Source organism: Magallana gigas, chromosome 8 (genome assembly GCF_963853765.1).
Source record: "Magallana gigas chromosome 8, xbMagGiga1.1, whole genome shotgun sequence".
Classification (NCBI taxonomy): Eukaryota; Metazoa; Mollusca; class Bivalvia; order Ostreida; family Ostreidae; genus Magallana; species Magallana gigas.
Window position 1 is genome coordinate 19829267 of NC_088860.1, and position 27958 is coordinate 19857224.

Sequence of the window (27958 nt, forward strand, 5' to 3'; positions counted from 1 at the left end):
ATATTTGTAGATCATTAAAATAAAATATGATATGCGTTTCGTGAGCAGGGAAATGTGTAGGTTCTATTGCGGGTAATTACGGATGTTGACAAACCCCGGTATGCACAAATTCCTTGCATGAGTTATCTTCCCTGAGTCATCGGCTGTCTGTGTACCATAGATATTGAAATGGAAATATCTCTTTTAATATCTATATAACTTGATTTTAGAGACTCCTGGTGTTGCGGTTCCCGCCATTTTTTCCGTGAGTGTCACTTTACATACCGAAGACTAAATATTAAAAACATAAGAAATGAAAATATTGCTCATAAATATCATAAAACAATATATTACATGAAGCATGATTATCTTTACGTCACGAAAAATTTAGATTTTAATAACAACAAAATCAGGAAATATACTTTCTACTGCTCTTGAATATCTGAATAAATAGAATTAGGCCTTATCAATTTTGATGAAAGAAAACTCCGTTACGAAGCGTTTTGCAAAATATTGTAAAATGTGAATACACAATACAGTGGACATTAACTGGGGATTTCTGTTTTTGCTCTAGAGATCTACAGTTTACAAACATCATCATACGTTGTATAGATTGAATATCTGTGAATGTGCATACAATATTATCTAACGGAAGGATTATTGCATTATCCAACTCAATATGATTAAATTTTATATCTCCAATGATGGGTAAGTGATTTTTATTTTAGAATCCCGTTATTAAAATAAAGTAGAAAAACGTTTTTCAAATAGAACCAATGTTTCCTTTCTAATGTTCTTATTTCACATCAGAAATATTGTCAGATCTAATAGACTGCTATAGGGAATTTGGTTCCAATTGCAGTACGAATTTCGCCGGATCAGCTTGAGCTTAATTATTTACCAATCAAGCCCATACATGCACCGAAATAAATTACTAAGTTTTTAATTTAGATAACTATTGGTTACCTACAATGTACTTCAGTCGACTATTGTCTTAAGCTTATAATTTATGAAATTCTGCACAATCTTTGTATTTCATAGTGGCATCATTATGTCACTTTTTGTCAATTTATAACTGATAATTTTTCATGTGAAGGGACTATATATAATCGATCAACGTCATGTATTGTTCGGAATCATTTCAATCAAAAATACAAAGTGGATATTCAAAAAAAAAAAAAAATGGGGGAGTGGGAATGGACAAGTTTTATAATTGAAATGACTTGAAAATTCTACATCAATATCCGATCACTACAATTATCTTTTATTTGTTTGCTATTAGGATACATCATCAAGTGAACACCTGGCTTTCGGCTCTTTCAATACTTTGATCGACTATGATACAGAGACAGGACTTTATTTATTTAGCTGCATGTCTGTCGACCCCGGTGTAAAAATTTTGACAGACAATTCTTTTTACTGATCGGAGGGATACAGTTTTACAGCTATTATTTATTAACATCGCAATTTATCATTCTTCTCTTATTACCTATTCCCCCGGACTAAAATAGGGGGTAAGCGGTATATTGGTCAGCCTTTAACGGTCACTGTGGTATACTGGTATTTTTCATAGCAAGTTGATATTGTATTAAATCAATATCTCAGTACCTCAGAAAATTGTTGCACACAACAAATCTTTAGCTAATGCATGTACAGTTTGTAACATCTCAATTGTGAATACTGAGTACATGTACATATACATGTGTTTGTAAGATTTTTATTATTATGAGAGAGAGAGAGAGAGAGAGAGAGAGAGAGAGAGAGCAAATGCACTTCTCTCAGTATACGCTACAAGCTATTTATAGAAAAAATCAATGAGGTAAATTCCCCCCGACATCAAAAGGTTACCGACTCAGGTCAATCCCGCACTGCGCATCCTCTGTTTACATCACCGATATATTCAAATTACTGGCGGATAATGTACGTGCTGTATGTTCCCTGCATCAGCTGATATCTATTCCAGTGTCTTATGTATAAGAATTGTTCTACAGGTATGACCATTTATATTTTTTGTTTCTTTATGTTTTTTCTTTGTGTTGTAACATTAGCAGGTGCGTGATGAGTCATAACTAGATACAACAACATGTTGCGGGGTCTTTTCTTTTAAATATCTGTTTAAAAAAACTATTTTATTTTTAAAAGTGTTTTGTGTCTAAATTGGTTCTAGAAACATGATACATTAATATAAGATTGTGTTATATCGCATCGTAATGGAAGAGGTTTTCCGATAGAGAATTGATAAGGAAACTTGTCTTTTTTATTATTACTCAAGCTTTGTTGGTTTTCGTTTCTTTATTTATTTATTCAATTTTGACTTTATGTTAATGCATATCGAGGTATAAATGCATAAATGACTAATAAACATTTTTAAATATAATCAAATTTTTAAATGAATCGATAAGGAAACACTTTGAAAAAAAAAACCCAGATCATTCATCGCGAATATTTAGAGTTATCTTTCTTGACATGCGGTAAAAATCATACTGAAAAAAAATTCCTGTCGGAGAAACAGTCCTTCTATTTAACTTTCACTGAAAAATGGAATACTAGTAAACATCGATCACAGGTAATATATAAATTGGCGATGTCTTGAGTTACGTAATAATCTCCTATCTACGTGTGTACCTATATATATCAACAGTAACCATCAGTTGACCCTTGACGCTTCATATATTAACGTGTAGTTCTACCCCAAGTAGCATATAAATCAGTCACCAGGGAACCAGAAAGAATCATATTGATCAAAGGCCCGCAAGACAGGAATTATCTATAATTAAATAGGAGAAACATTACACCCCATAGTCTGAAGCTATCACCGACACAAATCGATTTTTCTCAAATATTTCATCAATATAAACGAGAATTATTTTTTGTTCTGAAACAAAGCCCAATTTCCTCTTAACAACGCACAATATTCTATTGAACCCGAAGCAGTTTTGCAGATGAAAGAAGCGATAAAAAATATTACGTAACTGCCAAGCAGTACCGTAATGAGACACAGATCCATCTAAAATCAGAAATATCTTAGGAACAATTAAGTGCTTATTCTACGTTAAAATAGGCTGTCAAATTCAATTTTGGGCCTCTCAATTATCCCTCTAAATAAGTTAATGCAATAGTTATCCATTATAACAAGGGTTGTATTTTCTATTTAATGCAGTGCACATGTATTGAACAGTGAATCATGTCTGAACAGAAGGTCGATAGAATCACTAAGTCATCACAACAGGGTTTTCCCGCTACTTCAACATCGCCATCATCCAGGGCTGTTCTAACAGACTATACCAACAGAAACATACTACAATTCAAACCAGACAAAACGGCCGTAAAACAAAACGAACTTCGCAATGATGAGTGGAAAGGTGTAATCAACATCAAAGATCTAGTAGAGTTACGACCAACACACTCCCTCCCTCGTCCGGGCCCGTCGCCGGGAATTGATAAGGACTTACGACCTTCCCAGACCTCGGCAGACGATAATTTGTACATTCTTGGGCTTCTCTCTGGAGACAGTGATGCTACACTGAAGTCAAGTTTTGAAGGATATCTGTGTAAAGAAAGGAGTGCTGTTGAGACTGAAATACCGGCAAGGAAATTGCCATGGAGAGATGACGTAGGGTTCGATGAAAAGGAAAACACGTATCGTAGACAGGTAAATGACAGGGAAACGAACAAAACATTCATCCGGGACACCGACCTAAAAGTGCCACTTCAGCACTCTTACAGTCAACCTAAGAATCACAGAGTTCTGTCTGTGAATGCTCTAGGAACTGAAAAATTGACAACAAAAGACAGTCAGAATTCATCAAAAGGCAGATCTTATAAACTACGGGAGCAGAGGACCGAAAGAATTCTGATCTCCAATCCAGTCACTTCTCTGAAGACCAAACCCTTTCAGGCTCCAACTGATTCTGCATGTCTGAGTAAAACAGATTTCAAGATATCGCGTAATTCAATTAATACGGATTCTGATACACTTCAGCGATATTCGTACTCTTACTTTCGCGCTAAGAACCGAACAGACGGTTGTAAACTGGGATCAATTCATGTCAATGCAACTAACAGAAGAAGGGAAAACGACCCTGAAATAAAGCATGCACTTTTATATGCAAACAGCCCAGGACGAAGATGTGGAAGTAATTCACCCAGCAATTGCAAAATACCGAGGTCTAAAAATAGTCATCGATACAGTGAAAGTTTTACAAAAGGATCACTGTTGAAACATCAACATACACACAACATTGTTAATTGTGACAGAGTTCGTGTCAGTTGTAACAGAAATAAGACAAAAGTAATTACATCAGAATGCCAAGGAAAATTGTACGCTGGGGGAATGAAAAATGTAAATCTGACATACTCATTAGATATGAATGGTGAATTAGTAAAAACTGGAGTAACAGAGAAAATAGAGTCGAGGAAGTTCGGAGCCTCTCAGAAATCGCGTGGGACAATTAAAAATAGGACTGATGGAGTCTCCACTGTTTTGAATAGCAACCCAAGGAAACATCGTGTCAAATACGGCAAGCTTCAGTCCGCCAGCACCGTATCGACGACAGAAAAAGGAAGCCGCATTGATAATCAGCACAAACGTTTACCTGAATTACCTACTTCACCTGAGAAGAAACCGGACGGCATTTTAAACGGCGGAGATAAAACAAGCCCCACTCAGGAAGGACAATTCACGGAGGGTGACGAGCAAGGCCAGACGAGACAGAGTGACCGTAAGGACAGCGTCCAGTGTCCGACCGCACGCCCACGTGTACATAATCAGGGTCATCAGAATCAAAACCGCAGGAGTTGTTCCGAACACCGGGTTGGGTCATACATCTATTGGGGGAGTGATGCCGGTGTAGGCCCAAACATTGGCGATTATGATTATCATAATGATGGCAAATTATCGAGATATGTTGATGGAATAATTAATAGTGTCGGACTCTCAACGCAGATTTATGAGAATTCATTAGGCCCAGATGGAGAGAGTAAATTGAAAATTGCAGGCGAGACGTGTAAAGATAATGATATTCATGGGCCCCAAGGTAAGTTCTATATATTATTATTATTATTTATGGACAAAAATAATCCTTGTTGTGTGTCGATTCAAGCGTGCATGTATTTTTTTTAAAACATCGATATTAATCTGTGCGTTTGTTTTAGACCACGCTTCGAATGACTTGGACACAAGTCCAAGCAGAAATCCTGACATAAACAATAAGAAGGATCAAATTCTTTTGTGTCAAGCTGATAATAAAATAAAAGGTGCACAGCATTTTAAGGAAAACACAACACCGACTGCAAATGAAACCCTGTGTCATGGGGATTTAAAGGGACAGCCATCAGGAAATTACACGACCAAGAGGGATCAAGGTGTATTAATCAGAGAACAAGACAATACACTGGATGGATTACCAGTGATAAGTGAAATTCGCGGAGGGAACGGGCCTAAGGAACCGCCGAGATTCCGTTGTGGAATGAACAAACAACTTGCACAAACTGGAAAGACACCAAAGTCTTGTAAGGTTGGCAGTGAGGGACCATCTGTTGGGGAGCACGCCCCGACAAAAGTGTTCACGGATAACTCACAGAGTAAAGGCACTGTAAATACAAAAACGATCTCAGACCGGAATAAAACACAGAGGCGGAAATCTGTTGTTCCTATTCAGGAAGAAAACATTAAAGAGTTATATTCCAACACGAAAGAAAACAAATCTGAAAGGAGATCGACAGGCAACTTCACATGTTCGAACGCTCAAAATCGCTCTAAAAACTTGAATCATGTTACGTTACATGCAAAAACGTCTATCTCAAAGGGGGCTCAAGCGATCGATCAGAAAAAGAGAGAACTAAGCCGGACACCGACAGATCTGGCAAAAAACACCGCTACCGCAGGTAAGAGCAAACTCTCATCTACGTGTAAACGTCCAGGGTGCAAGCATTCGACATTGATAGGTTACAAACCAGGGCAAAAGTGTTCCCCGGTTGCCAAACATTCCCAAAGTTATCAGGAAACCGAAAACTTGTTAACTTTCTCTGAACCTGCTAACGAGTGTGGGACAGTAGTACGTAACACTGCATCACCTACAGAGAGTATATCTACTATTAGCATAACGGAAAACGCTTCCAAGGAACCGGAGAGAGTTGGTGATAATACCTGCTGTGATACGATCACTGATGCACACTGCAATGCCGAAGAAGATTCCCGCAGACAACAGGAGTCGTCTGCAGACAATATAAATTCGGATGCATGTTTACTCCAAAATGAAAAATATAGAAGTGATTTGAGTGAAATAAATGTCAGGATTAACAATGGAGAGCCGATTTCTGTACCTGCCGTGGATATTAATGGGTTTACTTTACAAAGTTCGCCAAATGAGGAAATTAAACAGTCTGGCAGTACATTAGTGGAGGTGACAAACGAATTCGAAGGAGCTGAAAATGAATGCAACGGCAGTCTCTACCCAAACGGTAAGTGCGTTTTCTAACTCAATCGTTTAATTACTGATACAAATGATAATGAATATTCATTAAATAAGATAATGGTGAACAAGATCATAAATATTCAAACTTTATAAACAAAATGCAACAATGAACAAAAGAGCTAAATGTGATAAGAATCTACAAACCACAAATGAAAATTCTATTCGTTTGGTCATTACAGATAACCGCCAAGGCATTATGGATCCCCAAACAAATAATGAGATGGAGATTGGATGCGATAGTGTCTCAAACGATAACAACAAAGGTCATGGAAGGGGAGCTGATCAGACCAGCAATGTGCCCGATCATTCACAATTACACGCATCAAAGGATGGCTACAAGACAGGTACTTTAGAGTGTGTATCTAAACAGAGCAATGTACAGCTACGACAGGCATCTATATCAACAATAGATAGTAAGAATAAACATTTGGATGCGGAACAAAGACAGCATAGCACTCTCAAAGACGAATCACTTGATAATGAAGCAAAGGGCAGAGAAACAAAGGATGAAAAAGCCATTAACTTGAAACCAGGTAAGGCAAACACAACTAGCCTTATCATCAAAGATACAGGTATACAGCTAGGAGATGGCGAGGGATCAATGACAGATTTAAGCATCTCAAGCTGTAGACAGAAAACCAACAACCAGTCTGCCAATAGTAAACTTGTAAACAGACAATTAAAAGCTTCTGTATCAGGTGTCCCAGTACCAAAACATAGCAGCAGACTGCCCAAAACACAGACCTTTTCAGGTCAGTCAAAGAGTCACAGCAAACCAACGCGTGTTTTATCACCTACCGGGAACTGTGTTCCTTCAACTTCAAAACAAAGTGAAACAAGTAACTCGTCAAGATCATCAATGGAGAGGTCAATGGAAATGAGCCCAGAAGAATCTACTAAATCAGATGACAGCCAAACACCTAAAAGTCCCAAATTACGTATACATCAGACCAAAACATCACGACAGCGAGCTAAGAATGCAACCAAAAATAGCCCAACAGAAACAAAACATTTGGTTAACACAGAATCAAATATTGTGGAAAATAAAAAGAAATCTCCAACAGTGACAAAAAGAGACATAATTAAGCCCAAGGAGACTTTGAGAGCTAGTTCTCAGAGCCCTCGTCTTGCCGATACCCGGAAAATAAAAACAACATCTGTCAGTCCGGTTGTTTCAAAGCGAACTACTACAAGGACACAACCTAGTCCTAACATGTCTAGAAAGTCACCATTGAGTCTTCACTTGCCATTGCAGAAATCGGCGAAAGGAGTTTGTAGTAGGTCATCAAGTGCAAGTCGATCAAGCAAAGAGTCCACTCCAGATAATTCTTTACACTTGTGTTCAAAGTCTCCATCGACTTCAAGGGCTACTCTACAACAGAAGAGTCAAAAAGACGCGGGCAAAAGTCCAGTTGTTACGTCAACGACAAGTGATAAAACGCATTCATCTCTACCCATAAAATCATCGGCACGAACAGGTGGCGTTACGGTCAGAAATACAAAAACTCAAGATAAAACTGGACAAAACAGAACTTTAACGTGTTCTGTCGGTGTCAAAACACAGAGAAACGCTATTCCAATACGGAAAAATCAGATAAGTTCAGTGATAAAAAGTCCAAAGGAAAGTCCGAATTTGACGCGAAAAAATGATAAAACACAAAGTGGATTGGCTAATAAATCTAATGAGAGCAAACAAAACAGTAGTGTACAACACTCAATCAGTACAAAAGAAAGCTGTGAAAATGATAAAACGAAACACGAGTCCGGTCAACAAATGAAATATGTGCTTAAAAGTAAGAAAAATCACTCTCTGGTTGAATCCGGTGGTCATATCAACAAACAAGAATCATTTTCATTGCCAAGGAAATCTGAAATTTCAATTGATAAAACGAAAAACACAACTTCAGTCAAACGTATAACAACTGTTGAAAGTCCCTCGACCAAAAGAAAAATTGAATCAAAACCAAGCAAAGAACATGACAAAAATAAAGGCATACCGAAAGCAAAGTCATGTCAAACAACAACCGTTAAGTCAATGTTGCCAAATTCACACAAAGTTCAAACAAAAATTGACTCTAAACATGATAAAACGGAAAAGGAAGTTAGCAGTTTGTCGTGTTCAAAAGAAAAATCGATTTCAAGCATAGACATTCTCGGCATAGATTGCAAAAGTCTTAAATCTGAGAAAACTACTGCGAATGCAAAACCTGCAGTTACTGTAAAAAATGCATTTATAAAAAGCCCCACCTTAAAAACACGAACTTTGTCACAAACTTCCATTCCAAAGACAATGTTACCGAAATCCAGCAGACCGGCACAGAAAGCAAGTACACTTACAAAATCAAAAGCGGATGCCAGGTCTTCTATTCCCACTCCTCGTTCATCCACCCCTATTCAAGTTACCTCTGCAAAAATTCCAAAGAAAACATTATCGAAAAGCAAAACATCTTTAAAACAAAATATAAATCCAGACATCGGTACACTGATAAAAAACGATAACATGCAAACCGGGGGTAATACTTTGAGCAAAACTGATAAAAACAAATCTATAAAAAGGGAAAAAATTAACAAGGAGGCCAATGCAACAACTTCATATCTATCAAGTAAATCGCAGAGCATAAAAGAATACGAGGGAACATCAGATGAAAACAGGTGCACTAAACCAATGGAAGAGGACGGTTATAATGAATTTAAAAGCGCGATTTCATCAAACACGGATTCCCAGGAATATACAACCGTCAGCAGTCAAATTTCAAGCGACGTAATCGAAGAAAAAAAGAAATGTGAGGAAACTGTGTCCATTAATTCATCAAGTACTGTAGAAAGCAGTTTTGGACAAAAAATCAATGAAGCTAATAAGACTCGAAACTTTTCGACGTCCAGTGAAGAATACTGGTCCGCGAGTGACGATGAAAATTTGGATAATGTATCATCTTGCAATAATACACATTCCTATAAAAACCAATGTTTTGAACAGTCGCAGAGTTCTAATCAAGATGTGCATCTTGGAATTATATTAGAAAACACTCAGGAGAAATCAAGCGAGGCAAAGCTCAAAGACGGTGAAAAAAATGAATTCAAAAGGGATCGTGGAAACTCATTGTCTGTATTAGGGCCACATGGTTATATCATAGGCACAGAACCGACCACCGTACACAGTAATCAAGAAATGGCAATGCGATTACCTGCAATGAAGCAATTAAGGGAAAGTCAACAATGCAATTACCATGTGCAAGTTGCAGACGACCGTGAAACTAACCTTAAAATTAACAGCAAATCGGACGACAACGGCAAAGCAGTTGCAAAAACAATACTCCCGCCTGAAAATGATGTACACAAAGATGCAACTGATTTAATACCTTTAAATATTACTCATCAACTTGTTCGTGAGGAGGATCGTGCAGTCTTGAATGTAAATAGTGAGCGACTGTGCAAAAAAGATAAGAACCAATATGTGCCTACAGATATTGAAACAAAATTGTCGGGGCTCACAAATTTAAGGGATTATTTTGATGAAAGAAATGATAACTCCAAGTTTCGAATAAATGAAGGCAGCAAGGGGGCTTCACAGCCAGTGCAACGTAAAAAGTCTTTTGGCAATCATCATTCAAAAAATACTATGGATAATCTATCCAACTTATCTTATGAAAACTGTGTTTCCACACAGCAAGCAGCCCAGGATGGTTTATATAGTTCAAGTAATGAAACATCAGATCAGAAGTTCAGTTCTGAAATTTCAACACTTCAGAGAGCATTGAATTCGACCGATGAAGTTAAAAACTCAGATACTTTCAGAAAAGTTGCAGAAAAATGTGTTGAAAGTGCACAAGATTCTGAACCCCATGTGGAGAAATTCAGTTTAAAATTTGATGCGAATAAAAATGCTGATAAGTGCACACCGGGAGAAAAACTCTCTACAAGTGAACCGAATCCCACGAACGAAAAAACTTTGAATTTAAGCAATGGAACGGGGACGGGATTGGATTCACCGAGTTCAGACACATCAAATCAGGAGGAGTTTGAGTCTTTTGATTCTGACAGTGGAGACTCAATGATGGAAAATGGAAACTGTGATATTAAACTCCCCATGGATGACCAAACGACCACTGCGTATACTACCAGCAACATGGAAATACAGAAAGGACCCACCAGGCGAATCACGCGACAGCGGAGGATTATCACACGCAGTGAGCGATCCGTGCGATATGAGACTGTAACCGCAAAAATTTCGAGTCCTGAATATGTACAAGAAATTTCGGAAACACGTGCATCTGAACTGCCTGTCAAAGCAAACGAAATCCTTCAATCAAGCAGCTGTGTTGTAACGTCGACTCGCGATCGCCAAGTTACTTCATATACGGTTACGGGCGAACTAAACGGGGATTTTATTAATGAGGAGAAAACTTATAGTGATGATCATATTATTAATAGTTCATTATATTTCCGTAACGGACAGGGTACAAGTCAGCACACAATATTAAAAGAGAAGGAAGGTGAAATTTCAGATTGCCCCAGTCACAAGTGTCAACAATCATCCAAAAGCCGGGAAGTTTTAATGCATAGTGCGACTGCATCAGAAACTGAAACACAAAACGTTTTTGCTAGCTTTGTTCTGGAGGATAAAACCTGTCAATCGCCAAAATACACATCTAACCGACTTTCGGATGTCAACATAGTTCTGAAACTTCAGCCAGAGGACCAGGATAATTTTAATTCTCAGTGGGACCCTAACAATACGACAGGTCACGAGATTGAGCATGAAGTTAATGTTACATTAAATATCAATTCAGAGGATCAAAATAATGTGAGTACATACGTGACGAATTCCAGTTCCTGTGAATCTGCCAAATTCGAAGATATAAAACTGAGGGGTATATCCACGGGAGATAAGGGAAGCGATTACTGCAAAAGTGAATCAACTTCATTTGAGATAGCTGATGTCAACAAGTTTCATTATATTCAAAGTGGTATTAAGTCGCAAGATCAACAAGCTGTTACTGAGGATGCATTTAATGAAACCAGTTCAGGAGGATTATCAGATAATGGAAATCATACGGAAGGCGATGTTCCAATTCCTGATGTGATATGTGATATACCCCTGGATGAAACGGCTCTGCAATGTAAGAATGAAAGTTCTCTCAGACATACAGACAATCAAATGCAAATCAATGATGAAGAAACTTCCACTATACCTGCAATACTTCCCATAGGAAGTAAACCTGAACTGAGTACATTGTCTAATACTAATGACATTGATGTTACGGAATGTAATCATGTAAGTGGTAACACTAATACACATTCAACATCTGTAACAGATTTAGGTAATAGTACAATACTTGGAGGTATGTCAGAAGCTTATCCAACAGAAACAACAGATTTTGTACCTACCGATGCTAAAAACAGCGACATTATTCAATCAGAGCCAGCAGACAGTGTGCAGGAATTGAAGACTTCTTCCACCTGCAAAGGAACCCGTGTGAAAAATGACATGCAAAGTTGTGCTGTTAAAAAGGAGCGTGATCGACAGGGGATTAGACGGTTTACAGCAACTGTTTGTCTTCAAGATGTCCAGGAAAGCCAAGCAGAAAACAGAAACAAATTCAGATCCAGAAGCAAAAGTCCAATAGGGCTGAAAAAGGAAGATGGTTTGGAGAGTAAACAAGGTGTATCTTGTGTTGGAATTAATCGAGTGTCAGAAATACGTAGAACTTTCCTGGGTAAAGCATCAAAAATCAACATTCCTGAGCCTAAAATTGAGCGAAGCAAGCCATTGTCTCCTTCCACTCAATTGACCTCCAAGAATTCGAAATGGGTTAATGCGTGTGGTAAATGGAAGAGGATTCCAATAGATGGTGATGGGAATCCACTCCAAGGTTACTTGACTCCAACCACATCTTTGGGTTTGTCATCCAGTACATTATCAGACATTAAAGAGGTACCTAATGAAAATAAAGTAAAGGCTGAGTCAAATCAAAATGCTGAAGACCAGCAGTCCGTCCCATTTTCAGACAAGAGAGCAGTGTTTGAGATCCGGAAACCTAAACAGCCACCCAAAGTGTTACCAAAGCCATCAGAGGCCAAAAGAAGAGCAGTGGTTTCCTGTCTCAAGCAATGGAAGGGACGCGTTGCTGACCGAAGAAGTCGAGAATTTGATGATAAAATTGATCTCACCAAAGATGATACTACACAACCAACTGAAGAACAAGCCCAAAATCAGAATGAAAATGTAAATGATACTACAACAAGTGAATTATTTTGCCATTTGGAAAGTAAAGAAGTTACTAAACCTGAATATGAAGAGAAAACAAATGTACAAAGTTCGTTAGACAAGTCAAGCGAAGAAATACAAAAAGGTAATGGGTCTGTTAATGAGGAAACATGCATAAGTATTTCAGCACCAGCAACCATTGACAGCTCTGAAGATGCTCAAAATGAACCTATAGCCAAAGAACACAAGCATACTGACCAACCTTATAATCAGATAAATGAGTTTAAGCCATCTGAAGAGAAGCAAAAATGCAAGGTTCAAAACAATTATAGTGAAATCCCCTTGATTGATGAAGAAATCGATGATGACCTGGCCAAAGAAGAAAAAGAAAACAAAGAAGTTAGTGAAAAGGAAAAACCAGATGTTAGTGAAACTGAGGAAGGTTCTTTCCTTCGCAGAGATATAGTTGGTCAAAAAAGAAAAGGTATGAATTTTTCTAGAGCTGCAGGTGTTTGGGACTCCATCATAGATAGTGAAAGATTACAATCCTCTGTGACTACTGGAAAAACAAATGAATTAGAGGACAGTGATGAAACCACACCAACTAACACACCAAAAACTCGCAAAGCTTTTACAGACCAAGAATACAGGCAGCCCTCTGAAGATGGACCACAAAGACCAAAGTATACACCTAGGCTAAAAGCAGTAAAGATAAAGCAGGAGATGTTTCCCCTTGAAGGAGCACATGAAGATGTCCAATCGGTGACTGATTCATTAAAGGAGTCCCTTAAAACTCTTAACAGTATGAAAGACATGCAGGAGAACATTGAGTTCCATTTCCATGATTCTGATGATGAAAATCATGACAATGATGAAGAAAGTCCAGTTCTTGAATGTCATTTTGAAAACAAAATATTATATTCACCTTCTTTATTTGGGAATTACAAAAATTATCAGTTCCAAAAGCACTCAAATGTTGGATTACAAAGACCCGGTGTTCCTGGGGAGAGCTCTGACCGACACCTATCGAGACAAAGTGAAGAGGTATGTCATTATATTCTTCATTAGCTATATCATTTATTTCCTTCCTTTGTTGTCCAATTGTCCCATCAATTACTGGTTCAGGCTATATTAATCCTTTAATGAAGAGTTGTCTGTTTAATGTTTGTTTCCAGATTTGTTTTGAGGAATTTTTCAGAATTTTTTTTTCTGCGATAAGACATGAAGAATTCGAATCAAGAATGACTAATCACAGTGCTTCCAGAGTTAAACATTCCCATAAAGCCCAGCTTATATAAGATTAAACTCTTCTCAAGATTTGTCATGATTCAAACTTTTCAATTATTGATAAAAAAGGAGCTGGTTATTTCATTTGAGTCAGCTTGATAAATCATACACTTGAAAAAAAAAACCCTATTCTAATCAGATTTTGAGATGGAAGCATTTACAGCAATAAAAGCAAAACATATTTATTCACAATATCGGTGTTTGTTCATGTCTTACAGTGAAATTCAATCTTGGGATCTGTTTTGATAAATAATGAAAATGCAATGTAATTGAATGGCAAGTGTTACAATAAGTTGATATATACCCATATGCAAACAAATTAAACATATCATTTATTGTTCTACATTAATGCAAAGAAGCCATTATTATGAAAAAAATTGCATTTTCATTGGCTTCACATCTTAAAAATCAAATAGATACCAAAGTGGATGTATAATGTACTTTGTTTTCAAAGTTACAAAATAAGTATGTCAATTAATTTAAAACACAAAGCAGAACAATAACACACACAAAGCATTCATAGGAAAGCCTAAAAACAAAATCTGTTTTTAATTTTAAAAAAACAATAATCTAACAAAACCCCTTTCTCTTACATGGTACATACATGTATTCATGATGGCATTAAGATAAACTTCCTTGTAGATTTCTGAAAAATATAATCTGTAAATTACATATGTTAGGAACATGGAGGAAGATAACATTACATTGGGGAAGACAAAAGTCATGAAAAACCTTAAAATAATCAATACAATAATATAATTAAAATATCATATAATTTCATTGGTGAATCAAAGTTTCAACCCTATATATATAGTCCTTGATGAATAGAATTCTGACGAATGCCTATCAAAGTGATGGAATGCAGAATATAAATATTTATTGTTCAATAAAAGTTTGTTACAATATAAACTGTGAAAGTACTCCACTTCACATATCAACATATCAAAGTATTCACTTCCTCTATCTGAAGATGTAAACTCTATCTGACTGCAAGTTCTCTCGACTTGATTTAAGTAAAACACACACAAAAAAACAAAAATTGAATTTACAACCTCTTCACAAATTACTGTATAAGGAACTATCCATCAGGCAGGTGATAATCTCCTGTGGTTGTCATTATTGATTTTTTGGGTTCTTTTTGAGCTGATTCATCAGAATGTTTGAATAGTTTCATTGCATTGCAGTTGCATAACATCTGTCTTCTAATCAAATTAACATTGGCAGTTTCATGCTTAGGGAGGATACTGATCCCATTGAACCTGAAAACTGAAAAAACCCATTATTATGATCTCCATTTATCATATCAGATTAATAAACTATAGGAGAAATCTTTTTGAAAAATTGCTTCAGAGAGGTTTATCAATTCCATTTGGTCAATCTTTTTTTTACATAAAGATTTTTTTTTATCAAAGGAAGAAGACTTTTATATCCTTTGGTCTCTGACAGTGATGAAGAACAAATTGTTCATTGATTGCTCAACTAGAGAAATCAAGATTAAAAAAGAGAACCCAGTCTTTGTTTCGTTAATGTCTGTTCAACATTTTCAACGTGGGTGTTACGTGCTTGTAAATTCAAAATGATGGCAGGCTTAAGATTTGTCATTACTCCAATTTCCAAATAAATATTTGTCTATTTCTAATATCTTCAGTATAACAAAGAGGACATTTTGATTCTTTTAAAGCTTCTTCAAGAATTATTCCCTTTGACTTTAGATATTTTTGTCAATTAGCGATTTTGCAATATTGTGTAAAAGTTGCAATGATGGTATTAGTATTTGATAAACAACTATCCCCAACCCAAAAAGAAAAGACGGTGTCATAATCCAGGACCATCAGGTATAAGTTCTTCTGTAACCAAATACTGGCCTACACTACCTACAGGTCTAGAATAATGTCATCATATATCACAAACTCTTGTCTGTGAGCTTAAATATCCTCAATTTCAATAGCTATGACTGTACATATAGATATATATAAATTTTAACATGCAACATTTATATACACATAAACAAGGCAATGCACTTTCAATTGTGAATTCATTGCACTTTCCAAAACTATAAATTGAAGAATTTAAATTGAATTATTTAAGGGAAAACTCTGTGGTAAAATGATGACAATCACAGTATTGCAGGCCACATTTAATAACATTGATGTTTGTGATCATACAATTTAGATACCAGTCTTTTCTTTACAGAAGATTTGAATCAAAAACCATTTTCTAGGGAAAAAACAAAATCTGAAATTGTTTTCCAACAACAGTGGCCAAGAGAAAATAATTTCAAATTGATTATATACCATTTTTCATTAAACAAATTTTGTATGAATTTCATCCTTGCCAGTCGAGATGTTCTTTACAAGGTATAGATGTTTCTTCTATGGAGCTTAAGGGGTTAATATCTTGTGGGAAATCTTATTTGCTGATGTATCTCTATAATGAAATCATTTATCATTATGTCAGAAAATAAATCTATGGTTAACTGTCAGCAATTCAATATTCTAATGTTAAGGTCTCCTCCTAAGAATATTTTGTTTTGGGTAAACAGACAAAACACTGAAAAACATTGCTTTATTCCTTCAAAAATGATGAAAACATAAATATTTGTCAGAGATAATTTTAAGTCATAAGTATTTTTTTTCTTGAGTGAGAGAGATGTCATATTGACACATCTCTTGTTATTAACATACTAGTAACTCTCTCACAACTTTACAACTTCAAGAAACCAAAAACTTCAATGCAGATTATCTAAAAGCTACGTGTAAAGTGGATATTTTCAAACAGTATTTTCCAAGTTTCCCGCAGAGATTCCTGGAATTACAAAACTAGGGTAAATTTCACATTTCTCAAAGTCAGCTGCTGCCATCGCCTGAATTCAAGGCAAAATCAAACATAGAGCAACGGTACTGAAAATATCAAGCCAGGATCCTCAATATTTAATATACATATCCTGTATCCTATAATAAATAATGGTTTACTCAGCTAAACAATGGTAGCTACATCACCACATGTACTTTATCTTGTGTGTTGCAAGGTTCAGCCTAGTTCCTGAGTTATTTTAAACCATTTTGACTTCATTATTAATTCAAGATGTACCACTCATAAACTAGCAGAATAAATTAATTCTTCAGAACATGCTGGTATTTTCATAAATACATTCTCTCTCTCTCTCTCTCTCTCTCTCTCTCTCTCTCTCTCTCTCTCTCATGTACCTAACAGAGAGGCATAGAGGCAACTGGGAACTGCACTTTTCAAATATATAGCTTTGGAATTTGTTGATGGGCAAATTTCTCCTAAACCAACATGGTTTTTGCCATCATTGAAATATCTTTTGAAAGATTGGGTTTTTATTATGCAGCTGTTCTTTATCCACAAGTTATTTTCTGTCTTCTGAAAGACATCAACTCTCTTGGGTGACATGAACCTAACATAACCCATGTCTGATCAATGTCATGGCTTTCTGCAGGGGGTAAGATGGGAACGTAAACTGTTGGAAATTGGATTCTTTTATCCATGTTTTATTCCATTTTAGTCTGCCTGTAGTTTTGATGAGCTACTCAAAGACAAGAAATATGAAATAATAATATTAAAAAAAAGTCACAAGATGCCCCTATTGAAATACTTTTTGTTAACCAAAATAATATTTAATGGAATTTTAAGGATCAAACGCTAGCTGGGAGAAGACTAGTATATGACACGAGATAAATTTATGGCTAATTGTCTAATGGCATATAATAATCTTGACATGATGAACATAAAGTAAATATTCACACCTTATTACCTGTAATCAACAACAGGTAGACAAAGTGGAACCACTCAAGGCAAGGCCAGGGAAATGGACTGTGATTCTCAATCGACTTCCTCCCCATGTAACCACGTCCTTGTAACATATTTCCTGGGTTCAACTCCACTACCCCCTTGTTCTATTTCAGGGGACACATAAATTAATTTCCCACAACCTGGACCCTCGTATATCTATTTTGAAATGTACCAACTCTTTGTTATATTTATTTATTGTAAATAAAGTTGGATGACCAGGTGCTCTGAGTTGAGCCACCATACACTCATTATATTGTAAATTCCCTTACAACACTTTACATGTGTGGTGTCTGTTCAGGCAGGCTCTTACAAAAACCATCTGGTTTCTAAATAATCGAGAAAATGACCAATTAATGTCAGTCTATAGGCCTTCGTTCAGCTATCCTCACCAGCATCAAATTATAGTGCGGCTGTGTTTACTATGTCTTGCTTTCAGTTAAAGCAGATCCTTTTTTTATGAAACCATGCATCTTTTTTTAACCTCCCTTGTAATTTCATGCAGGTTTGTTTTCTTGTAAAATAATTGAGCTGCTAAGAGGATAACAGTATCCCTCTGCCATCAATTTGTTCAACTGCCACATCCAATTGAACGAAACACTAGGAAGCCACTGAAATTACACCTACTCTCATCAGCAAAATAACCTCTGCCTTTGAAAAGAAAAAAGCAAAAAGCTAATTGCTCTCCTAGGCAGTAATAAAAACAAATTTGTGTTGCATCTGTCTGCATGTATTGGATTCGCTAACAATTGAAGCTTATTTATGTATGAAAGCATCTAATGCTGATATTGCAGATCTCTCTCTCTCTCTCTCTCTCTCTCTCTCTCTCTCTCTCTCTCTCTCTCTCTCCAGAGACACCTTGCACTCTGGATACGGAGAGGAGGTTATCTATTGATAAACACAATTTGAATCTATCTTTATGATTAATATATGGAAAGGTGTGAACGGCGTTATCTTAGTGAAAAAGTTGATGTGGACACCCTTAACCTTATATCAACAACATAAAGGCTGAATCATGAAAGGCCCTGTTAATTCTAAAAGCAGGAGTGGGCAGAAAGTAAAAGATAACTGCAGCTATTAAAATAGATATGAAGTAAGTAATTAAGGAAGTAAGGAATTTCAAAAATGATGGGATGTAGAGATATTGGGTATATTTAGAGCAGTTAATCAATGAGATGGTTTCTAATCACTGCGGTGTTTTTGGGAGCTTCCACTGACATTCTGACCGGAAACTCTTTCTCCAGAAGCTGTGAATTCCTTCCCCAATCTTATCACTAAGATACACTGTAAGAGTCTGATTTCATGTACTCTATAAAAAAAAATTTTCAACTGGAACAGATGTTGTTATTATCATAACCAGAGCTTGAAATGGCATCTCCCTATGCCCCTCGAATGATCACAAGAAAGGGAAGAGGAAATGCGTTTGATTTCAAAAGCTTTTTAAGGAATTGATCAGGCTTTATTACTTATAATGAAATCATGAATGAATATTCAACAAAAGAGTTATTGAATTTCTTTTGGTTGAATGTTCCAAGCATTTGTCTTTGAAAATATATCTCATAAATTTTCTGCATGAAAATTGCACTGATGATGGAGAAAGATGTGATAGTTTGACACATATGTATCAAAATCCAAATGTTCTAGAATGCAAAAAAAAAGTTATATAGCAAAATAGCAATACAGAACTTTTAAAAAATTCATTTCTCTTTAAAATATACTCTGATCTTTTAAATGTAAGGCGTTTTAAATGCAAGATGTATATCCTTTCGAAATAATCTACTGTTTTCATTGGTTTAACTGATTACCTAGATAACACATATTTTTATCTACGCTATGTCAAATATTTTAACTATTCAACCAAAACTTCAAAATTAGCTCAATTTCCTTCATTCCGTGGTGTTTGCCACTTATATCAGAGCATGATTTCAAATTTAAAGCCATCAAGAGGTGAGCTACATCAGAGACTTGTGTCGGGACCTTTCCCAAAATTTATAACCAAGCATATTTCTCACAAGCTCTTGAATAAATTTGCTTATAGCTGTTATGATCTATAAATTACACATGTTCATGACTGCCCTCTCTTAACATTAAACCTTAAAATCTTTTTTCTGATAAGGCGTACTTGTCTAGACTTTATAGCAGTTTTAAATGCTACTAAATTTTTTTTTTCTGCAAAATAAAATTTAAAAAAAAAAAAGTTGTGAAGCAAATAAGCATTAAGCCTACATGAATACTGGATTCAAATGGAATCTGTGAATAAATGTCAGCAATATAAAAGCATTACTCATACATACACCTATTACATCACCTCTAGGACTACATGCATCATTCAAAATGCTGATGCACAAATCTCTCATGAAATAAAGTACTCTAAGTAACTTAAATTTCCAGAGCCTTCATGAAATTTCTCCTTACTCTTGAGAACTTAAAAAACATTGCTCTTTTCTCAATGATGGAGCAACAAGAAACTGGTTGGTGTTGTGGTATGCATTCCTTCAAGAAACATAAACTTATTACTATATTATATAATTAATATAATGAACAACAAAGATTTAGGAATAAATATTAAACATCAAAATATTGAAAAACAATTGCTTGCTCTCTCTCTCTCTCTCTCTCTCTCTCTCTCTCTCTCTCTCTCTCTCTATATATATATAGCACATCCTGAACAATCTATCTTTTTTGTAACTGTCAAAATTTCTCTTTATCTGCCCTTTTCTCTTCAGAAGATAATTTACTGGTTCACTGTAACGGATTCTTCCCTCCTCTCTCCTCATTCAAAACAAGTCTTTGATATTTGGTAATTCTCCAGTTTCTCTTAATAAACAGCTGTCCTTATACAATATATAAAACTTAAATCAGTTACATCAACCAAAGACTGACTCGTACAAAGAAGAAGAAGAAGAAAAAAAGAAAACCAATAAAGATGGCTCTGTATCAGCCATGTAAGATCTACAGCATATGTCATGCCTCGTCATCATCTACCATACTCCTGTTGTTGCCCTGCCAAGATCCACACACCGCTCAATGCAAACACAAACCCATTACAAACGGCTACAAGGTCTTGCCTACAAAACACCTTACAGCTTGATCTTCTTCCCTCCTCCATTCATGCTCAACCAAGGTAAAACAATATCATTTACACCTGTTCATGGACACGTACACAGGAAAAACTCAGCAACATGCCAAAAATATCTTGCACCTTGTTCAATGAAAATCCACTTTAAAAAAAACAATGACCTTTTTTTTTCCATCCTTTGATGTGTGGCCGCGCATTTCATTTCTTCTGATGTGTGGCTGCCTTTCATTTATTGCTTGAAAAACAAACAAAAAACAAATTATAAGTGATGTTGACGAGAAATCCCATTGGTGATTTCTTATTTAAAAAACTGTATTATTCCCTGTTTTGTGTACTTACATCAACAGTGTACTTTTCTGTGATGGATGCAGGTGTAGATCGAGGCTACACTATGAGGCAAGCTCTGAAAATAACATTTAATTCATCTTCAATTTAAAAGCCAAAAAAAAAGCAAAAAAAATAGCTAAGGATTCAGAACTACAAGGGTATTTTATCAACACAATCTGGGCACAAGGCTGCTTTTTGAAGAAAAAAAAAGATGTTATTCTTGAAGACCTACTGCTGAGCACAAAGCGATTCAGTACAGAATAGATAAAAAATATTATGTATTATGAATCTAAAGAGCATTAAGGCTGTCTTATACATCAGATAGTGACCTTGATCTTGCCTTCATTAACCTATAGTCATCAATCATCAGGATTAATTGGTCTGCCTGGGAACTAATTAACTAATGAAGGGCTGGCTCCTAACCTGTGTTTATATGTCTTGTGCATTACCAGATTCTCCGAGCTGACCATAAATTAGCTGGTTTGGTGATTACATATTTTAATTAACCTTGTTTGCTTATTGCATCCTAGCTAGCACCTTACATACAACAGGATTTGTTTGTACAACAATTCTTCATAACTTTGTACAATGACAATTGACAATTTCTTTATTCTCTGAACTGCATAAATTACAGTGTTGAGAAAAGTCACAAAAAAATATTGAACAATAATACATATAATACATACATTGCATGCGTTGGAGTGACAATACAAAAGTGAAAAAAATGAAAAAGGAAAAAAAGTATGATAAACAATTAACCTAGAGAGCCAACTCTCTCAATTATAACTTTAATGAATTTACACAGATTAATCAACAATTTTTTATTACTAGTACTAAAGAGTTGTTGAAATTTGTAAACATTTGGTTGTGTGTAGTAGTATGAAGGTATGTATAAAACTCTCTTATCTTTAATTGTTACATCTGTACAATGAAATAAATAATGAAATTCATCTCCTATCTCAATACAGGTACATATACAGTTTTATAAGAAATATATAAAAACAAATAAAATGCCAATGTCACTTGAGAACACATTGCACATTATCGCATTGAAACCACTTAATAGTTATGATAATATGAAGTATAAATCAATGACAAATTGAATATGGTGATTATATTTATATTGCTTGTCAAATACGCTTTTAAAAACATATGCTAATTGCAGCCCCACTGAGTGCCTAAGGTTACGAATTTTATGACGTAGCATGAAAAGACAGATATATATATATAGCCCTCTTTTTTCTCAATGCTTTTAGATGGTAGCCATGCATTTATCTACATCACCATCAACCTTTAGCTGGCTGACTAATCTATCCATTTAAGACCATGACAAATTACATCCAATACCCCTTAATGCCACCCAAACTAAATGTCAGACTGACACTGGGTCCTGCATGTTCCCATTGAAGTCCAATATTAGCCCAAGAATGGCTTTGATAACCCAAAATCAAATTGACACCTGCCTGTATCAGATCCCTTAATTGTCTCTTTAATGAAAATATACCGGGGTTATAAAGATTCTGGCCTAAAGTTTCTTCACTGCTAAAAAACTGCAAATTGATAGTCCTGCCTTCACATTTGTTTGCCCATTTAACTATAAATTTAAAACCTTATTTTAAGAACACTGATTACAAACTTTTATATAGTGTACTTTGCATCATTCTGTTACAAACAGGAAACTTTAATTTGACAGGCTGTACAGTTTACGATTTCTGTGAAAAATTATTTTAAGGGTTGCCTCCCTTGTTCCATCATTGAAAATATTTTGCCAAGCAAGTCGAAACACCTGTTTGATTTGTTCCCTGATGTTTGACAAGGAGATTGGCCTCAACTTCCCAAAACGGCTGAACCCCTGGCAAATTTTGAAAATAAAAACAAAAACGAGCTAAATATTATTTTTCACCTACTTAAAACATTGTAACCTTATACTGACATGTTTTAACTGATGTTTTCTTGAGGGAAAAAATAGATCTGCAAGGTGTATTGCGCTTGGGACTTCTCAGCACAGGTGTAAGTTGATACAAATGAAAGGCTTAAACCACAGGTAAAATAATGTGATTTATTTAAATTTTCTCGTCCTCCTACTGTCAGTATAGACACAAAAAACACCTAGGAGCAAGAGTTTAAGTAGTACCTTAACAAACGCTAATTTCCACTTCCACTGTCCAACACAGGTTATGGATTTTTATGTTTGTCCATTTTCCATTTATCGGAATCTGATTTCCCTTCCAGTCGTGTGCCATCTGTAACATAAAAGACAAAAATTGTTACTGTGTGTTATGGCTGTTTAGTTTAAACTTTCTGGTGAGAATATTAATTGGAATTATGTTGAAGTTCTTTTAGGAATTCAGTGGACTTAATATAGAAAATCTCCACATTAATATGGAGGACAATTAGTTTTCAGTTGTTGATTTTTGTTACGGAATTACCTTTCAATGAATTCATCACCATAATTTATGGATATTACATTTACACGATGGGAGTCTTTTGATGTGTCAATAGCAAAAGAGAGAGGACCCTTGAAATGTTTAGAAAGCATGACCAAAAAAACATAAACTAAGACAGTGTGAGGTCCCAAGCTGGAGCTCAGTTCCACCATTGTTGATTTTCAGTCAAAAAAATAGTTACAGTTGACTTCTCTTGAACATGTTACCTAAAAATCTCTAACTTTCAATGGATGAAGAGAAAGTCACCAGACAGTGAGGGAGTTAAAAATCTCGAGATAGTGGTCTGCTCAAGTGCCATTGACACGTTAAATATCGAGACATTTATTGGCCAATCTGTTAATTGTCTTGTGTTGCACTCAAAAATCTCACTTTGACTAGCCACTCATTACTACTAAATACTGATGCAATAAAGGATATGTAAATCTGAGGTCAGCAAGGTGTTGGCAACAAATTTGGCTCGATCTGGGCCCCAAACCATCTGTACGTGATTTGGAGACTTCATAAAAATCAACCACCAGAAATACGCAGGTGGAGCGTTCACCTGAGTGTTTGAACAAAGTGATACAAAAGTTACTCTCTACAAATATATAGGGAAAAATTAACCGCTCTGGAATTAGCCTATCTAAAATCACCTCAATAACACGATTGGCATTAAAGAGGAATCTCCCTATTTAGTGCCAAAGTACATAACAAGAAGGAGATTTAGCTCAGTGGCGTTTCATTAAAATCAGGGAATTGTTATCAACAGAACGACTGTCCCCCAAGTTATTGTTGTCTGGATGATCCGTGTGTTTAGGGGTCGAATAATGGCCTCATCGAGGAAATCTTTTGAAAATTAAGTGCCATCATTAGGACATTTGTTGAAACTGTAGTTACTGCGACTCCACCCTACAAGATTGGGCGTCCCGGTTACAGGTTGAAAGGATGCTATGTTTCTGCTTGATGTACTGGTAGCTACTTTGGTCTTTGCTATGGTAATGCTCATTTACCTGGTAAATGTTTTCTCAAAGGTGAGTTTCCATATTAGCAAAGGGTTTAATTGGCAATTTTCATTGTTATGATACAGGGAACCTTGTGCCCATGCTTCTGCAAGCATTACACAGTTGTTAGAAACCTTAAACACCCACAGTTATTCCGAAACCAGTTTATGTAAATCAATCTTTTTTCTAATTTAAAAAGAAGTTATCTGGGTACAGCTTCTAAAACTAATAGAAACGGCAAGATTTAGGTCACTTGCATGTACACCGTAAACTAATTCAAGCTCACACTGAACCAACGAGAAAAAGAAAGATTTTGGGTTCAACATATATGAGGATCTTACAAAGTAGTGAAATATGCATTTTGGTACTTCAGCTTGAATTTTTATTTAAATGTATTTTTTGCCATATAGAATATGTCATTCCATTTTCTTTATAAAACTTCAAAGAACAGAAATGATTGCATCTATACATCACAACCAAATACAATGTGAATATATAAATTCAACCATAAATATTTACACAAAATCACTATGCATAAAATTCATCAATCTTCTATTGCGAAGGAAATGCACAGCTTTAAAACATTCAAGCTGAGAACTTTAAAGATGTGTGCACTGAACTATACATGTGTGTATGGCATGGTAACAGTGGATGTGATAAAACCAGGAATATTTCAAAGTTTTAATTTTATGATCTCGTAAAGAAAAACATCATGTCTTAATTCACAACAATGAATAAGTTCACATGTTGATGAATGAATAAGTTGATCTAAGCTTGAATTTGCAACATGTATTAATTAAATATACCTGCATGGTTCTTTGAATCTTATATATTCTACCTGAAGTACAGTATGTATGTCTCAGTCTAGCAGAAAACAAGCTTAACAGTACTGCGCATGTAGATGCATATGCAAAAATTGCAACTTTGTATGCATGAAAAATCAACCACTGTGTGCAAGAAATACTAACAGAATTGTAAAACATTCAGCAATTCAGATAGGAACCAGCTAAAAAAGTACTGGTCGACATTCAGTAAAAAAATTTATTTATATTACAAACCAACATTTTGAAAAAAATAATTGTTCCAATCAAATCTGATTCTGGGTCAGCTGGCTGTCAACTTGGAACTATCTATGCTTCTCTGGTATATTAAAATAATTGTCTTACCATCCATATCTGAGATGTGATGATCTTACAAAGAATATTTTATAAACAAGTTTAATTCCCATTGACCACATCGCCTGTGACTTAATTAATTGGGCAAGCAACAACAGAACAACGCACAGTACCGTTGCAATGCTTACTTATAGCGAGCGCAGCTCGCCGGCGCCGTCCCATAATGCTCTCTAATGTTTTCACCCGTGGTGCTATGCCAAAAATGGCTGACTTTTAACTCGTAATTTACGGTGACTTAAAGTTTGAAGACACGTTTTGAGTACCGCATATGCTTTGGCGAGACTCAAAAGATTTGTTACATGCTTCCATACCTTAGTATTGAGTCGAGAAACATAAACAAAGACGAACAAAGTCATGGATGACGTCACAATGCACTCGCGCTATAATTCCCGCGATAAATTTAGAGGTGGATCAAACATCTGTAATGAGAGTACTGGCTATTGCTGTATAGACTGCGATACCCGCCTCATTGACATATGATTTGTTTTTAATCTTTTTTTAATATAGAGATTTTATATATATATATATATATATATATATATATATATATATATATATATATATATATATATATATATATATATATATATATATATATATATATATATATAAACTAGCAAGAGCCATACTTTACTGTCATATCGATCCATTTTTAAGCTAATTGTGCATGCATGTACAGTAGGTAAGTATATGAGAAGGGAGGAAATAAACAATAGAACATTTTGAACTAAATAAAAAGGAATAAAATGATAAAATAAACAGGTAAAAAAATCATGTAGATATTGCATATAGTCAGACTATTGAATTTAAAAGTGGGAAATTACACACCTACAAACAGGTACCCCCCTCTCTCTCTCTCTCTCTCTCTCTCTCTCTCTCTCTCTCTCTCTCTCTCTCTCTCTGGGTAGGGGGTTGCGCTGTATGTATCATAACCATTATTAAAATAAGTACCTTTGGCATACTTATTGTAGAGCAATACTCTCTCAAAAATTCTTTGACGTTCGTTGATACCTAAATAAAACTATAAGTTGACAATGATGCAAGGTATGTGTAATTCTTGCTGCGCTCGCCAGAACGGTAGCACCGTAAAACATATTAGGGAGGGGATTAATGCTAAAAAAAAATCTTTTGTGTAGATAAGTTTTAAACTTTTAATGTAACAAATATATAAATTATATCCAAAAATATGATCTGATGGTATGGCTTACTACATGTGGATCCAAAGAATATAATAAGACCTACTTGTTAACATGTCTCTAAGATTCTACAATGAATTTGAAGGGAAATTAATAGGCTAACCGTGCTAACGTTCTCGAATTTGTTGGAAAATAACGTTTCTTCTGATTTCATCCCTTCCATCAGTTGGCCTCTTACATACTTCAGAACGAAATTCGAATTTTATTGATAAACTCGAAAAAAATAAGAAATACCATATGTACATTATGTAATCTGAGTTTTCCCTTGAATTAATTAGATCTTACGTTTCCATTTATCAGATATTCCACTTTACATGAAATAAACTTAATTTTCAATTTTGCTTTAATGATACAAGGGGTCCTGATTATGCTGATGAATTCCCAAAAATGACAGAGGCCAAAAAAGGATTGTGTAGAAGGCTGCTATCAATATATTTTTTATTATACATAGATTAAGTAATCATTTAATTAATCAGGTTGTATTAATGCAGTGGACATTCTGTGTGGACATTGATTTTCTGAAGAAAAAAATCGTTTTTGTGTAAGTTCATTTTTGTGCAGCTGTAAGTTCATATTGAAATGTAACCAAAATGATTTATATACATCAGCACATGGCTACATACCAAAGAAATCTTTGGGATTTTTTGTCATATTACTTCTTCCCGGTGACCCATTGATTATAATTGTCATTGTGTGCACCTTGAACAGTTGAACAGATAAAGATTTCATTGATCCCTACGGATGGTAGACACATTAGCAGAGGAACGTTAATTCTATACATATTGTTACATGGTTAAAGTACTCCTTTTCATACTTTGACTACAGCGTACACGATTAGTTTTTCTATCAGTTTTTAGATATTATTAGAACTTTGGTGTAAAAGGAAAGAGAACTCTTGTGTCTCTATGATAGATTGCATTTAATGCAGTAAATAGAGTTATCACATATGGATCAAGTTAATTCTCAAAAACTAGTATCATTGATTATGAGCACT

At 35.4% G+C, this 27958-nt stretch overlaps 1 protein-coding gene and 2 long non-coding RNA genes across 11 annotated transcripts in view; 1 reads left to right on the top strand and 2 right to left on the bottom strand.

The window, feature by feature from the left end:
• On the bottom strand, positions 1-11604 carry LOC136270475 (uncharacterized). The gene is made up of 4 exons (XR_010708220.1): positions 11511-11604; positions 11272-11357; positions 8793-8860; positions 1-270 (listed from the first exon to the last, which is right to left on the bottom strand). It is a non-coding gene; the product is annotated as an uncharacterized lncRNA (long non-coding RNA).
• Positions 3138-27958, top strand: part of LOC105349228 (uncharacterized) — a 55049-nt gene continuing 30228 nt past the window's right edge. For 2 of the 6 annotated variants that reach the window (XM_066067846.1, XM_066067847.1), the window contains exons 1-3: positions 3138-5015; positions 5134-6441; positions 6635-13707. In XM_066067846.1, coding sequence (XP_065923918.1) covers positions 3164-5015; positions 5134-6441; positions 6635-13707 — 10233 coding nt within the window. In that variant the 5' untranslated portion in view covers positions 3138-3163. The remainder of the gene's footprint in view (positions 5016-5133; positions 6442-6634; positions 13708-27958) is intronic. The other 4 variants (XM_034472094.2, XM_066067849.1, XM_066067848.1 and 1 more) reach the window with 2 other exon arrangements.
• Positions 13701-27149, bottom strand: LOC105349225 (uncharacterized). Of its 4 annotated transcripts, XR_010708219.1 has the most exons (6): positions 27068-27149; positions 23301-23409; positions 21179-21242; positions 21001-21074; positions 15003-15216; positions 13701-14596 (listed from the first exon to the last, which is right to left on the bottom strand). It is a non-coding gene; the product is annotated as an uncharacterized lncRNA (long non-coding RNA). The 4 variants fall into 4 exon arrangements; XR_004602039.2 differs by having other exon boundaries at positions 13701-15209; XR_010708217.1 differs by having other exon boundaries at positions 13701-15216.